The sequence below is a fragment of the Sorex araneus genome, chromosome 6 (genome assembly GCF_027595985.1).
Source record: "Sorex araneus isolate mSorAra2 chromosome 6, mSorAra2.pri, whole genome shotgun sequence".
In the NCBI taxonomy this organism is placed as follows: Eukaryota; Metazoa; Chordata; class Mammalia; order Eulipotyphla; family Soricidae; genus Sorex; species Sorex araneus.
The window spans coordinates 93,956,369-93,972,435 of NC_073307.1; the positions used below are offsets into that span (position 1 = coordinate 93,956,369).

Genomic DNA, 16,067 nt, shown 5'->3' on the forward strand with positions numbered 1-16,067 from the left:
GTGCTGGACACTGCGAGAGGGAGAGGAAACGGGGCCGTAGGGTCCCCCCACCCCAGCTGTCGAGGGACCCCTGAAGCAAACACGGGGGAGGTGCTGGTCACTCATCTTGCTGTGATGCCCCCCTCCGTGGGAGGTGCCTGCTGATGCCCGGAGTCTCACCTGCCCCGCCCCCTGGCCCCCGTGCCCCCATCTGGCTGCACCCCGCACCCCCCTAGAACAGAAGCTGCCTCCGAGGAAAGGGCTTCGCCTCCCAGTTTGTAGACAAGGGCCATCGGGGGTGGACAGACACCGCCTGTGAGCAGGGCACCTCTGTTCCTTGAGACGTGGTCCCCTAGACACAGGGTTCATGCCCACGGACGGCCGTGCCCACGCACCTCCCCACCCCGCACCTCCTTCCCACCACATCACACACACACACACACACACACACACACACACACTGCCGAGCACAGGAAGCCAAGAGGGTCCCCTGACTTCCTGGTCTCTTTGCAGGAACATCCACCTTCTACACGGTGTTGTGCCCGCTCACCCACGTGCGTGCCCCAGGGCCTTTGCATGGCCTTGCCACGGGGCTAGCTCAGCCCCCTCTAGCGTCACCTGTCAGACCTCAACGCCAATGCCACTTCTCGGGGAGCTTCCGGAACCCCACAGCCTGCTCCTGGGTTGCCAACCCACAGCCCGAGCCTGTCCTTAGCCAGTGCTGTGCTCACTGACTCAGAGGGCCGGGCACGGGGCCCTCCACGCCCCACCCCTGAGAGTAAAAACCTCTGAGACCTGGGTCCAGGGCTCCCTGAAAGCGTGCGACCCCTGCCTTGGGGTGTCCCGGGGGATGGGGCAGGGTGGGGTTCGACTCTGGGCCTGGAGCTTCTGGGGGGTGCAGGCCCCCTCTCAGCCCCCGGAGCACGCCCTGGTCTGGGGTGTGGGCAGAGAGACCCCCACACATGCCCTTGTTTGTTTTGGGTTTGTTTGGGGGCCACACCCCCAACCGGGGTTCCTCCTGGCTCTGTGCTCAGGCATCACTCCCGGCAGTGCTGGGGGCGCGGTGGGATGCTGGGGCTAGAACCCAGGTTGGCCAGAGCTAGGCATGTGTCTCCAGTCCGTGCCCTGGTCCCGGCTCCCCCTTGTTGGCATTTTCTTTGCTTTTTGGGCCACACCCGGCGATGCTCAGGGGTTCCTCCTGGCTCTGCACTCAGGAATTACTCCTGGCGGTGCTCGGGGGACTCTATGGGATGCTGGGGATCGAACCTGGGTCAGCAGTGTGCAAGGCAAATGCCCTCCCTGCTGTGCTATTGCTCCAGCCCCCTTGTTTTTTTTTTGGGGGGGGGGGACTCAGGAATGCGGGGGTCACTTCAGTGGGGCCTGATCAGGGCTGACTGCTCCACCAGGCCTCCACCTGGCCGCGCAGTGCTGGGGGTCAAACTCGGGGTTTCGGGTCTGCTGGGCAGCCCCCTGGGCCCTGACACCCCCACCCCATCCCACACCCCACTCCCACAGAGATCTTTGGGTTTTCCCTTCCCAACAGCGGAGCCCTCGGGGCATAACTCAGGGGATGTCTGAGACCCCACTGAGAAGGGAGAGGAGGGGCTGCGAGGGCCCACCCAATCCCGGTTTCCCAGTCTCGGCATCCCCGCAGCGCCCCCCCCCCCGCCCCCGTCCCCACCCCGCGGGGCTCTGCAGAAAGTGGGAGGCGGCGCCGGCCCCAGCTGGGCGCTGAGCCCAGGAGGCTGGTTCCCTGGCCCTGGGCTCAGCGCGTCTCTGGGCCCTCATTGACGACAGCCAGGCCGAGGGCGCGGAGCAGCGACTCAATTAGGGCGCAGATGCGGTGGGCTGGGCCTGCGGGGCCGGGGCGGCTGACCCGCTGCTCCCGGGAGCAGGGCTGGGGGCGAAGCCGCGGGGGACGGGGGGGGGTGGAAGTCTCCCCAAAGGGTGCGCGCGATGGAGCACAGAACCCGGAGCCCCTGCAGGCCCCCAACCCCGGGGAGTGGGCAGGGCACGCGGGGCGGACCCAGGGGAAGGCAGGTCACTAAAGGAAACTGGGCCCTTCCTTCTTCCTCCTCCACCTCCTCATCCTCTCCCCCAGCCCCCCTCCCCGTTTTCCTCCTCCTCCCCCTCTTCTCCCTCTGTCCCTGGACTCTGCCCCCGGCAGCTGGGGGCGGGTGCAGGGCGGTACCCACCCAATAGGCTGCGGGGAGGCCAGCAGGGGGCGCTGATGAGTGCGCGAGGAGCGCTCAGCGCACTGGACGTGGGTACCCAGAGGGGGAGGCGGAGCGTGGGTCAGCCAGGCTGAGCCGCCCCCTGCCCCACGGCGGGGGTTTGCTCCCGGGGAGGCCCGGAGGTTCCAGCAGGCTCTGCCAGGTGGGGGTGAGGTCACCAAACAGCTCCTCCTCCCGGCCCCAGGCGGGGGCACCGAGACCCCAAATGCAGCCCCGACTGGACAGGCAGCTGGGGAAGAGGCCGAGGAAGAGAGAAACAGGGCAAGTGAGTCCCCCAGCCGAGAGCTGGGCAGCGGGGCCCAATCCACCTCCTTTTAATTCAGTCTCATCAGGCTCCAGTGCTCGGGCGGGTCTGTCCATGGGGGGAGGGGCGAGCCCCTCACACCAGCGCCCAGAAGCCCTCCACCTTCTCCCAGTACAGGTGCAGGAACTGTTTGGCCAGACAGCGGAAGGGGGCTTCGAAGTTCTCCATCTCCTTCTGCGGGGAGACACGGGGAAGGTTAAGGGGGAGTGGGGGGGGACTCCGGGCCCCCTCCCCCCCACTCTGCGTGAGCCTCCCCCTGGGGGCTACACACGCCTCCCCCCATCGTGGCCCCCATGCCGGGGCTAAGGCGCGAGCCGGGCAGGCTCTCCACGTCTCTATGGGGCGGGTCCGTGCCGCTGGACTTGGAGCCAGTGCCCGCAGCAGTGTGGCCACCGGACGCTGGAGTGGCCCGTGCTGGGCCCTGAGCAGACAGCAGGGGGCGCTCCCTCCAGCCCAGCAGACAGGCCTGGGCACTAGGGGGAGATGGCGGGGCCAGGAGGGACCAGAGCACTGTCCAAGGGGGGCCGGGGGTGTTCAGAAGGCCTGGCCAGGCCTCCAGGCTGCAGGAGGGGCCGGAGGTCTCTGGGTGAACTCAGAGAAGAGCCGGGACGCGCCCTCGATTTTTTTCACTAATGGCAAGAACTGGCCCCCAGAGGTGGCGGAGGTGTATAGGGGGTAAGGGGGGCAGGGCCACCTGAGCCCCCTGAGCTGCCACCTGCCCAGCTGTGTGCACAGGGGGCTTCTACGTGTCTACTTTGGTTTGGTTTGGTTTTGCTTTGGGGGGGACACACCCGGTGGTGGCGCTCAGGGCTGACTCCTGGCTCTGTGCTCAGGGATCACTCCCGGCAGGGCTCGGGGAACCGTACGTGGTGCTGGGCCGTGAGTGAGGCCAGCCCGTCAATCCCCGTTCTGTCTATCCGGCCCCTTATTGATGTGTATTTTTTTTCTCAGAGAAGTTGGCAGCAGGAGGGAGCCCCACCTGCCTGGGCCGGGCGGGAGCCCCGGGGCCCAGGCACTGGTCTGGGATGGCCCCTGACGGATGCTGGCAGGATGCTGGGAGACACGGGGACCCGGGGTACCAGGGAGGGGGGCTCTCACTGCAGCTGTCACCAGCATGCAGTTCCGGGCCTGCGATTCTGCTCCTACTCCAGGACACCAGAGGACTTGGGGACCGTGACTCCCCGAGATCCCCCCAAAATGGTTTTCAAGCCCCGAAGTCACAGAAAGAAGGAAATGTTGGGGCTGGAGCAATAGCACAGTGGGGAGGGCGTTTGCCTTGCACGTGGCCAACGCAGGTTCGATCCCCGGCATCCCATAGGGTCCCCTGAGCACTCTCAGGAGTAATTCCTGAGTGCAGAGCCAGGAGGAACCCCTGAGCAGCGCTGGGTGTGACAAAGAAAGAAAGAAAGAAAGAAAGAAAGAAAGAAAGAAAGAAAGAAAGAAAGAAAGAAAGAAAGAAAGAAAGAAAGAAAGAAAGAAAGAAAGAAAGAAAGAAAGAAAGGAGGGAAGAAAGAAAGAAAGAAAGAAAGAAAGAAGGAAAGAAAGAAAGAAAGAAAGAAAGAAAGAAAGAAAGAAAGAAGGGAGGGAGGGAGGGAGGGAGGGAGGAAGAAAGAAAGAAAGAAAGAAAGAAAGAAAGAAAGAAAGAAAGAAAGAAAGAAAGAAAGAAAGAAAGAAAGAAAGAAAGAAAGAAAGGAAGGAAGGAAGAAAGAAAGAAAGAAAGGAGGGAGGAAAGAAAGGAGGGAGGAAAGGAAGGAAGGAAGGAAGGAAGAAAGAAAGAAAGAAAGAACGAAAGAAAGGAAAGAAGAAGAAAGAAAGAAAGAAAGAAAGAAAGAAAGAAAGAAAGAAAGAAAGAAAGAAAGAAAGAAAGAAAGAAAGAAAGAAAGGAGAGAGGAAAGGAAGGAAGGAAGGAAGGAAGAAAGAAAGAACGAAAGAAAGAAAGGAAAGAAAGAACGAAAGAAAGAAAGAAAGAAAGATAGAAAGAAAGAAAGAAAGAAAGAAAGATAGAAAGAAAGATAGAAAGAAAGAAAGAAAGAAAGATAGAAAGAAAGATAGAAAGAAAGAAAGAAAGAAAGAAAGAAAGAAAGAAAGAAAGAAAGAAAGAAAGAAAGAAAGAAAGAAAGAAAGAAAGAAAGAAAGAAAGAAAGAAAGAAAGGAAGGAAGGAAGGAAGGAAGAAAGAAAGGTTAGTGAGGGGCTCCCTGGCGTGGCCTGGGGCTGATGTCTGCTCGGACCCGGCTCCTGTGGCCACGCGAGACCCCATCGGGCCGCGAGTCCCCGGGCGGCAAAGGAGACGATTGCCAGGCGCAGAGAGAGGCAGCTCGCCTGGCCCTGGACAGCAGCCGCCCCGAGCAGCCCCTCTCAAAACCCGGGCCAAGGACCCCCCAGAGGCGATTTTTCAACATCACGGGGCCGAGGGAAGGGGCTCGGCTGTGACCGGAGAGTGGACACCGGGGCCAGTGTGAGCAAAAAGGGAAGCAGTGACCGGTGCCAGTGGGTGTGGGGAGTCGGGAGCCCCCGGGCATGGCCGTGGGGGACCCCCCGGGGGTGCCGGCCTCGCTGAAGCCCAGCACCAAGGCTCCTCCAGGAAAGTCAAGCCGGAACCGCGAGGTCCAGCTGTGCCACATCTGGGCGAGGCCCAGAGGAAGGGAAGACGCCCTCCAAGGGGGCTGCGGCCCGGAGCGCCCCATCATTCCGAGGGGGGGCCAGGAGCGGGGTCCCGGCTTTGACCCCCAGCACCACCACGGAACAAGCAGGGGGGAGCCCCTGAGCACGACCAGGGGAGGCCCCAGACCATGAAACAAAGCCAGGCCGAGCAGCCACCGAGCGGCGAATGGGCGAAGCAAGCGTGGTACACGCAGTGCACACGCCGCAGCCTGGGAGACGGGCGCGGTCCTTCATTCCCGAGCCCACCTGCAGGGGGCGCCCTGCCCCCATCCGGCGGGATGTCTCCAGCCCACAGGGCGCCACCTAGCGCTGGCCCACGTGGGGCGCGTGGTCACCCCCACCCCAGCACCAGGCAATGACGCGGGACCGTCGGGGTGGGGGGGGCCTGGAGGCAGCTTCCGCCCCACGAGGGCAGGAGGCGACGCCGGGGGCACCTCGAAGCCCTGGCTGGTCTCTGGCGTGGGAAACACGGAAGCCGGAAACGGGGCCAAGTTACAGTTTTTAAGTCCTGAGCATCCCCAGAGCCTCCGCCGGGCGCCTCCTCCCGGGCGGGGGCGTTTCCTGCGCTGAGGGGCAGCCGGGGGTCCCACGCCGGGGCTGTCTCTCGGCGGGCACTGGGCCGCACTGTCTTATCTTTGAGGGGGGGGAAGAGGGGAGTGGACACACCTGGCGATGCTCAGGGCTGGCTCCTGGCTCTGCACGCCTGGCAGTGCTCAGGGGACCCTATGGCATGGCGGGGATCGAACCCGGGTCGGCCGCATGCAAGGCCAACGCCCTCCCCGCTGGACTATCTCTCCGGACCTGCAACAGCAGAATCTGGATCGTTTCCGAGATGCAGCCATCGAGCTACTGGTTCGTGGCCTCGGTGGCAAGTGGCCCCCGGGAATCCCCATGAACCGGCCCCCTGACTCGAGGAGAGCCGAAACAGGGCAGGCGGACAGGGCCAGGAATGAGGTCCGAGCTGTCGTCCTGGATGTCTGGGGCTGAGCACCACGGAGCCCTTGGCCCTCCCGGCTCTGAGCTGCAGGGCCCGAGCCCACCTGCAGGGGGCGCCCTACCCCCACCCAGGGGGATGTCTCCAGGGAGTATCTTTGCCGGGCGCTGCCTGCTCCCATGTCAGCACCCTGGCTGTGGGAAAGCGGGGACCCCAACGTTCCCCAGGAGGACTGGGGGGTCCACCAGCACTGGACAGTCCGGAGCAGACGCGAGTGTACGGAGGGGCCAGCAACAGGTCACTGGCTGGAGTGAGAAGCAAGGGGCCCCCAGTCCAAGCCCACCTGGAAATCTGTGACCGCAGAGAGGTCACTTCCCCCCACACCCAAGGCAGACAGCTGTCTCATGGGTGGGCGCACAGGAGGGCCTGGGAAAGCGGGTCCCAACGCCAAAGCCCATATGAAGTAAGGCAAAGGTCCGAGGGCACCAACATTGACACCCCAAAGGCCCGGGGGGCCCTGCTAGGTCAAGATCTCGGGCCCAGGAGGGAAGCCGCTTCCCCACCCCCACCCCAATCCGGTGGCAGGGTGCTGGCCACCTGCAGCCTCAGCGGGGGGTGGGGGTCCCTGCTCCATGATGGGTGAAAGTGGGAGCACGGGAGGGGACTCACCACGGATGTTTCAAAATACTCCAGGCCTTGGCCCAGCGCCCAGGTCCGGGCCTGCACCGTGTCCACGGTTCTCCGGCCGGCCAGGTCTGTCTTATTTCCGACCAGCACACCTACCCGTGACAAACGAGCACAAGGAGGACAGTTGGGGGGGGGAGGGAGGAGGCAGGATGGGGGAGGGGGAAGGGGGAGGGGAGGGACAGCCCTGGAGAGGGTGAAGGGCGAGGAGGCTGGGGGAGGGGCGGCAAGGCAGGAGAGAGGCAGCCAACAAGTGGGGGCCCCTCCCTCACCCCTCCCTCCCTCCCTCTGAGAGCATCTGTGCACCCCCGCCCCTCTCCCGGGCCCAAATGACTGGGGGTGGGGGGGTCCTCTGCTCTCACTCCTCACTCGTGGAGCAAACTTCAAAACGGGTCATTAATACTAATCTGAGAACTGGGCTCGGAGTCAGGGCTGCCTTCCCGGCTGCATCCGCGGCCGCTAATTTCTGAGCCTGTCCCTGGAGACGGCCCTCCCGGCCCGTAATGAGCGGGATCTGCGGATCTCGCCGAGGGGACGAGGGGACGCGCAGCCAAGGGGTGGGAGGCATTCGGAACCGGCAGCGGGGGGGGGGGGGGGGGGGGAGGGGGTTGGATGTTTACTCGCACCCCAGCGACAGGAGAAAACCAGGCGGCTGGAACTAAAACCCAGACGCACACGTGCCTCGCCGGGGACGGAGCAGGGCGGGGGTGGGGGGGCTGGCTGAAAGGTTCCGGGGGGCTCCGGGACCCAGAGCCTCGGGGACAGCCCAGACCACCACGTCCACAGCCCCCCCCCCCCCCGGCACGCTCGGGCACCCTCGGCCTTGACCCACCCGCAGCCCTGGAGGTCGCTGAGGGCAGGGCGGCTGCCAGGGACATCGGGGTCTGGGGGTGGGGGTCCCTACCTGGGAGGGGGACGCCGGGGCTGTGCGCCCGAGCCTTCTCCAGCCACTTGACGCAGCTCTGGAAGGACGGCTCGTTGGTCACGTCGTAGACCAGACACAGCAAGTTGGGGGCCTCCCACTGCACCCAAGGACAGAGAGAGCTGGCGGTCAGCGCCGGGGCCCTGGCCGACAGGTGGGGGAGAGGGGGAAGCTGGCCTTCCGGGAAAGCGCCTGGGGAGAGGAGAGGGTGTCCGCCGGAGCCAGAGGTGGGCACGCGGGGCCCGATCGGTGGAGGGCAGGAGAGGGTGACTGACTTGCCCCATCACCTCTCGCCCCAGAAACGCTTCCGCCAGCCCGTTGCATTCATGCATCGTCCACTTACAGGGAGGCTCACGCACGCATATGGGGGCGCGCGCGCGCGCGCACATACACACACACATGCATGCACACACATGCATGCACACGCACCAAGGCACAGTGCCTTTCTGCTGCGAGGGGCTAAAGGACAGTCCTCCCGCCTGCCTGCTGGCCCCCATCTCCCCAGGAGCTGCTTCCCATCGTGCACCTCCTCCAGCCAGTGCTCCAACTCCTCCCCGCCCCCCTCCACACGGGGCTCTGCTCTCGCAGGGGTCCTTGGCATGCTGGGGGGTCCTGCTGCCTGCTAGGGGGGACAGAGGACAGCTCTGCTGGGTCATGCACGGAAGAGTGGGGAGGGGGACTCTTGGGCAAAGCCCTTAGGCATACAGCACAGTGCAGCCTGGCTTAATCCCGGGGTGTCAGGAAGTGCGTGGGGGGCGAGGGGCAATCCCTGCCGCCCAGGCCCCGCGGGGTCTCCCTAGAACCACTCGGGGTGGACCCCGGAGAGCCTGGGCTGTGGGGTGGCTGGAGGTATGGGTGAGCTGACGCTAGACACAGCCACCCTGAGGACCAGATCCACTCAGCGGCACTCGGTAAGCAGCTGCCCTGCGCTGCTGCTACTGTTTCTCCCGAGTTGCAGAAAGGGCTGGGAACTGAGGAGGTGTTAAATTGTAGCTGTTCTTGGAAGGGCAGGGAGGGCTCCAGAGAGCTGGGACCTCCTAATTAGCCGCCTGGCCCAGATTAGCAGAACGGTTACCTTGGAAAGTACAGCACGCTGGATGCTGAGCGGCTGGCCGGAGGGAGGGACGTGAGTCCGTGAGTCCGGGGAGGCACCAGGCATGTCCCCAAGCAAAGTCAAAGGGGAGGGGGGTGGGGGTGAGGGAAGGACGGAGCCTGGAAGTGGTGAAGCCCCACTATGGGGGCTCTTGGGCGCCCCCCAGAGGGCAGGGAAGCATCTGCACCTGGGAGGTGGCAGGCCAGGGCGGACATAACACACCAGGAAGAAATACCGTCTGCAGGCAGATGGGGGTGACTCAGAGGGGAGGGTCCCAGAGTGGGGCGCCCCAGGGCTGAGCACAGAGCTGGGGGGGATCCATTTGCAATAGGGACATTCCAGGGGGCTGGAGCAATAGCACAGCGGGGAGGGAGTTTGCCTTGCACGTGGCCGACCCGGTTCGATTCCCAGCATCCCATAGGGTCCCCTGAGCACAGCCAGGAGTCATTCCTGAGTGCAGAGCCAGGAGGAACCCCTGTGCATCGCCGGGTGTGACCCCAAAAGCAAATAAAATAAAATAAAATAAAAGTCACTGTCACTGTCATCCCGTTGCTCATCGATTTGTTCAAGCGAGCACCAGTAACGTCTCTCATTGAGAGACTTATTGTTACTGTGTTTGGCATATCCAATACGCCATGGGGAGCTTGCCAGGCTCTGCCGTGTGGACGAGATACTTTCAGTAGCTTGCCGGGCTCTCCAAGAGGGGCGGAGGAATCGAACACGGGTCGGCTGCGTGCAAGGCAAACTCCCTACCTGCTGTGCTATTGCTCCAGCCCAAAATAAAATAAAATAAAATAAAATAAAATTATGTTAAATGGGGCCCAAGTGATAGTACAGTGGGTAGGATGTTTGCGTTGCACGCGGCTAACTCAAAAAGCAAATAAATAAATAAATAAAGGTGATCTCTTAAAAACAAGCGGAGGGCATTCCAGCGGTGGGGGAGGGGGCCATCGTCGGCATGAGAACACCCCTTCATGAATGTTTCCCCCGTGACTTTTCTTGGCAGCCGGGGGACTTTGTGGGGACAGAGCTTGGGCGTGCTGCAGCCCTCAGGACGGGAGGGGGGACGGGTGGTCCGGACAGGGCTGTGTGCTACTTGCCAACTTATCCAGCATCTCAGAAAACAGCTCCTTGCCGGCCGAGTCGAAAATGAAGAATTCCTAGAGTCACAAAGGAACGGGAGCCCGGAGATCAGGCCGGGAGCACCGACACTCGGCCCCGCAGCCCCCAGCCCCGGGGAGAGGGGCCCCTGCACGTTTCTGTCTGGGCTCGCTGCAGAGAGGGCCGGGTGAGGGCCCACCGTGGGGCCCGAGGGGTGGGAACATGAGCTCTGGGCGGCGTCTGCCCGCCCCGGGGATGGGGCTGGCTTCCCGCCTGGCGGAAGAGCCCAGACATGGCCACCGAGGGCTCCGCGGGCCGGGGGGTCCCAGGGCACTTGGTTGACCAAGCGCCGTCTCGAATCTGGAAGCAATTCACCCTACAAGAGGCCAGGGCAGAGGCCCGGGGAAGGTGCTGGAAGTCGGGCAGGCTGAGCTACCCCCCGAGGCCCAAGGGGTGACCGTGGCGGTCAGCCGGGTCCCGTGCGTGCCCCAGTCCCATTGCAGGACACAAAGTCTCCGAGATTTCCTCCTGGCTGGTGCCGGCCTGGCTCCCCACCAGAACCCCCACCCAGCGCAGCTGCAAAGTGCTCTGTGGGGCGGGGTACTTCGAACTGGACTGGGCTCAGCGAAGCCTCTGAGTGTGTGTGTGTGTGTGTGTGTGTGTGTGTGTGTGTGTGTGTGTGTGTGTATACGCAGGGGGTTGCGGCTCTCCCAAGCAATGCCCAGGGTGGGGCCCCGTTCTCGGGGTGATACTCAGCTAACTGGTGACATTTGGCCTCAGCAGTGCTGGGCTTGGGGTTTCCACAATCGGGCCAGCTGGGCGACCCCCCTGGGTGGTACACAGGGGACCACGTGGAGCCACAGATGGAGCCTGGGTGGCGGTCACGGCCGGGAAGCACTTGCTCCAGCCCTTGGTTCTGTCTTCCTGGCCCCCACCTGGGCAGCTCTGACCCCTTCTCCCCAGGGAAACGGATGCCACATGCCCATTCATGGACCAGAACCAGGCTTCCCACAGGGACCCGGATGAGGACCCGGGTCACGCCGGGAGACAGTCCTCCCACTTCTCCGTTCAGAACCTCCCAGAAAGAACCGCTTTCTGGGCCCACTGTTCCGTCCCCGGGCGCCCCGGGTGCGGGATGGGGGACCCCGGCATCACTTACCACACTGTCCGCCGTGTCTGGGACCGTCACCGTCTTCACCACCAAATCCACCCCCGTGGTCTGCCAGGGAGAAACAGGAGCACTGGAGTCGGAGTGGGGGGAGGAGGCGGGCAGAAGCCCCTGCCCAGACCCAGGGGCACAGCCCCCCTTAAGTGTTGGGGCTTGGGGGGGCCTCATTTGGGGCTCGCCCGTCCACCTCCCTGCCCGGGAGCGAGCCTCACAGGGCGGCCTGGACAGTCCAGGACCCGCGTCACGGTCAGCTCTGTACCGCGCGGCATCCACCCGGGTCACTCAGGGAAACGTCCCCCTTCGGGGCGCCGGCGCCCCCCTCACCAGCGTGTAGTTCTTCTGGAAGAGCGCCCCGTCCGTGCGGAACATCTGGGCCAGGGCCGTCTTGCCCACGGAGGGGTCTCCTGTGAGGTCCGGGGAGGGCGACGTCATCCCCCCAGTGCGTGATGAGCCACTGCCCCCCCCAACCGTCCACGAAATTTCCAGAAAAGAGGGAGCGGCCAGCGGAGACGGGCTGCAGGGTGACCGCCAGGAGAGGGTGTCTGCACCCCAACAGGGACCGGGGAGGGTGCCGAGCCCCGAACCCAGAGACCTGCTTGCAAGAAACATCCCCAGTGTGGGCGGGGGGCGGGGGACACCAGACTTTGAGGCCTTGAAGGAAAAAGGGGCACGGAGGGTCAGTTCCGCCGGACACGGAAGCAGCTGAGCTTACTTACACCTCCCTTCTCTGTGTGTTTTTTGTTTTTGTTTTTGTTTTTTTGCGCTTTTTTGGGTCACACCCGGCGACGCACAGGGGTCACTACTGGCTCTGCACTCAGGAATGACTCCTGACGGTGCTCAGGGGACCCTATGGGATGCTGGGAATCAAACCCGGGTTGGCCACATGCGAGGCAAATGCCCTCCCCGCTGTGCTATCGCTCCAGCCCTGTGTGTGTATGTGTGTGTGTGTGTGTGTGTGTGTGTGTGTGTGTGTGTGTTTTGGGGCCACCCCCAGTGGTGCTCAGAGATTACTCCTGGCTCTGTGCTCAGGGAGCACTCTCGGGCAGGGCCCGGAGGACCCTCTGCCCATCTGAGATGCCGGGCATCCAGCCTGGATGAGCCGCCTGCAAGGCAAGAGGCCCAGCCTGCTGGACTGTGGCTCTGACCCCGTGCTGGGCCTTCTCTCAACTGCCCGGCTCGTCCGTCCGAGCCTTGCCCAGCTGCCATCCGACGGGCAGGTCCCTCCACTCCTGGTGACCTGGTGTGTCCCTCTATCTGCTTTGGCCTGCGAGAAGCCAATTCTCTTCCTTCCAAGTTGCCACTTCCCCTGGGGACCCAGCACCTGTCCAGCCTCAGAGCAGAAGTGGGGGCCCCCCCCGCAGGGCTTCAGCTCCTTCTCCCCTTCCCATCCCCCGCACAGAGACCACCTGACAGAAGAGACGAAGAAGCAGGACCGAGAGCAGGACGCCAGCGTCTCCCTCTCTCCACCCAGGCCTGAGGGCACTTGTGACCACCTTTATTTTATTTTATTTTATTTTATTTTAGGTTTGGGGGCCACCCCCGGTGGTTGCTCAGGGCTGACTACTCCTGGCTCTGCACTCTGGGATCACTCCTGCAGTGCTCGGGGGACCCTAGGGGATGCCGGGGATGGAACCCGGGTCGGCCAAGCGCAAGGCCAACACCCTCCCCGCTGCACCATCGCTCCGCCACACTGTGACCTTTTTTTTTTTAAAAAAAAAAAAGACCTTCAGGGACTGGAGCACAGCGGGGAGGGCGTTTGCCTTGCACGTGGCCGACCCGGGTTCGATTCCCAGCATCCCATATGGTCCCCTGAGCACCGCCAGGGGCAATTCCTGAGTGCAGAGCCAGGAATAACCCTTGTGCATTGCCGGGTGTGACCCAAAAAAAGCAAAAAAAAAATAATAATAATAAAATTAAAATTAAAAAAAGACCTTCATCAGGCAGCGTCCCCTGAGTGAGGGTGGGGGCAGCCACAGGTGGCAGTGCGGCCGGGCACCCCTTTGTCTCCCAGCATGCCGACACCCCCCTCTCGGGGGGCTCTGACACGGCTCCGGGGGCCCAGTCAGCGGGAAGCTGCTGCAGGGGGACTCCGCGCCCAGTGCTGGCACCCTGCGGGGATCCTTCCCCCAACTGGCAGCCGGCAGCCCCCCACGCTCCTGAGTCGGATCTGAGCGCGGGGAGGGGGAACCTCGGGGATAAACAGTCGTGCAGCCTCACGGTGCCAAGCCCCAAGCCAGACGGCACAAGCTGAGCCGCACCGGCCGGGGGTGAGGGGAAGAAAGGAAGGGGAGGACAGGCCAGGGGGCTCCGTGCACGGGCAGGGGTCCGGAGGCGCGGGGCAGGGTCTGCCCCAGAGGGCCTCCTGGCCATATCCACACTCGCACAGGCCTCTGGTTTTTGTATCTGAGGGGCTGTGGGGTGCAGGGGATCGAACCCGGGTCGGCCGCGTGCAAGGCCAGCGCCCTCCCGCCGTACTGTCACTCGAACCCCACTTCCTCCCGAAGCCTCTGGCCCTGCAGCCCTCGTGCTCAGCTATTTCTCTGCCCCCCAAACGGGACCGCTGGGGTGGCACGGCTCTCCTCAGCTGGGCCGCCCCCGCTGGGCAACCGTGCATGTGGGCCCTGGGGGGCACTCCCGGGCCTGGTCTGCGCCCTCCAGACCCGGGTCCCAGGCCCTGCGGCTCAGAGCTCTGGCGGCTCTGACAGCACCAATGGTCTGAGCTGTCCCCCTGCCCTCAGGGCTGCCTCCTCCTTCTTCCCGGCCCCTGGGTCGGGGTCAACCCTGGGCCCCTTGGCCCTGAATGTGGCTCCAGCCACGTGTCCCCAGTCATCTTTGTGGGTCATCACTGGGGCTTGTCATAACCCCCATCCCCCCCCCCGCCCCGCCCCATGCCTGCTCGGCCCCGGGGGATACGGGAAGAAGAAAGCGCCACACTGTGTTCCCGGCACACGAGCGCGAGTGGCCTTGTGCGTGGCTGGCCTGGTCTGAACTCTCGCACTGTATATGCCCCCCCCCCAATACCTGTCAGGAGCACAGAGCCAGAGTAAGGCCTGAGCACCACCAGGTGGGACCCCCCCCAAAACAAGAGAAAAAACAGGGGAGGGGAGGGGGCGTGGCCTGAGTCCTGGTCCCAACCAGAGTCCACTCTGAGCCGTACAAAGGGGCCCCGCAACGGTGAGACATAGGCTCAGGCTCATCCGTTCTACTAATCCCGAAAAAATATACCCGCTGTGCTGCAGACACCGGGGATACTTGCAGGGCAGCAGATCAGAGATTCTTTTTTTTTTTTTTTTTTTTTTGCTTTTTAGGTACACCTGGCGATGCACAGGGGTTACTCCTGGCTCTGCACTCAGGAATGACTCCTGGCAGTGCTCGGGGGACCCTATGGGATGCTGGGAATCGAACCCGGGTCGGTTGCCTCCCCGCTGTGCTATTGCTCCAGCCCCAACAGATGAGAAATTCTTTCTCAGGTGGATTCCATGTTCACGGCCTGGGGGCCGAAGTCACCCCTTCCCTGTCCCACCCATACGGGGGTGGGGGGTACCATTTGCAAAGAGCGTGTGTGAGTGAGTGTGAGTGTGAGTGTGTGTGTGTGTGTGTGTGTGTGTGTGTGTGTGTGTGTGTGTGCGCGTGTGTGTTCCCGCTTAGTAAAAACTTCACCGGAGTCTCTGAAGCATCTGGGGGATGCTTAGACGGACTTTTTCACGAGTCTTCGCCTTCGAGGTCCCGGTCCCCCTTGCGCGGGGGCTGGGGGTGCGCAGACAAAGCTTGGCCCCGGAAACCGAGAAAATCACCCAGGTGCTTGCTTGGAAGGAAACTCAGTCCAGGCCGAAGCGACGTGGTCGGGACGGCATAAACTGACTTTGCGGTGGCAGAGGGGGGAGAAGGGGAGAGAATGGGGTGGGGGGGAGCCAAGGCACGCGAAGGAGCAGCTCTGGACGCTCGGGAGGCCGCTGGCTGAGGGCGCTCCAGGCTCGCGTGTGTGGACTCACCTGCCAGGATGCATTTGGCTGCCAGCTTCACCATGGTAACCGGCCGCTCCGGCGGACCCGAGAGGGCCGGGGCAGCGGCTGGGGCCGTCGGCGGGCCTGCCGAGGCCGCCAAGAGGGGGGCCTGGGATATCACGAGTGGGCACCGGGACCCCTGGGGCGGGCTGGGGGGTCCACAGAGGCGCTAGGGGCTGGGGTGGCGAGGCAGAGGCCCCGAGCCTCCGAAAGCAGCCCGGGGAAGTACAAGCGTGGCGGCGCGGCCCCCGCCGCAGGTCCAGCCCCGAAACCCGAGCCCTGGCAGCGGGGATCGGCAAACGGGACCCCGAGACCCCGCAACCCCGCAGCCCCAAGCACCGCGCTAGACGCGCCGCCCGGGCACCATCTCCTGACAGCCCCGCCTCCGCCACCTCCTCGCTCGTCATGATTGGCTAGTCCCACTAAAAGCCCCACCTTCAAGACTCTCAGGGACCAATGGGAATAGGGGGCGTGGCCAGCATTCGCTTCTCGGGACACCATTCGTTTTCGGAGCTGCTCATCAAGCTCTTCCGCTCGGCGAATTGTTGCAGGAAGCTGTCAATCATTTCCACTTCCCACCCCGACGACGTCGGAGCGCTTCTGGGCGAGGCGGTGGGCAGTGCTGGAAAGCAGCTTTCTGGTTGGCCACACGCCGGCCGGGCCCATCCGGGGGAGGATCGGGGGTCCGCTGGCCCCGCCCCTCGGGGGGGAGCACGTCCGCCCTACAGGGCCTGCGCAGTGGCCAGCCCGCCGGCCGCAGGGGCAGCTTGGGGCGGACCTGGCCTCCCGCGCGCTGGCCGCTGCCCCTGTCCCCGGCCTGCAGGGCGCGTCCGGGTGGCCGGAAGCCTCGTGCCGGGGACCCGCTTTCTAGTCCGGGGGAGGGGAGGGGCGAAAGCAGTGGACAGAGGGGCCAGCGCTCCGGCCCGGCTGTCAGGTGCTCCGGGTGCCTCTCTGCGGGCAGGGACCCTGGGTCTCAGTCACC

The 16,067-nt window shown here is 63.7% G+C and overlaps 1 protein-coding gene across 1 annotated transcript; it reads right to left on the reverse strand.

Moving 5' to 3' along the window:
• Window positions 1-2,468: 2,468 nt before the first annotated feature.
• Window positions 2,469-15,467, reverse strand: IFT27 (intraflagellar transport 27). The gene is made up of 7 exons (XM_004610491.2): window positions 15,074-15,467; window positions 11,406-11,485; window positions 11,073-11,132; window positions 9,913-9,972; window positions 7,702-7,819; window positions 6,783-6,892; window positions 2,469-2,691 (listed from the first exon to the last, which is right to left on the reverse strand). Exons 1-7 carry the CDS (start codon window positions 15,105-15,107, stop codon window positions 2,593-2,595), a joined length of 561 nt encoding a protein of 186 aa, XP_004610548.2. The 5' UTR covers window positions 15,108-15,467; the 3' UTR covers window positions 2,469-2,592.
• Between the last annotated feature and the right edge of the window lie 600 nt (window positions 15,468-16,067).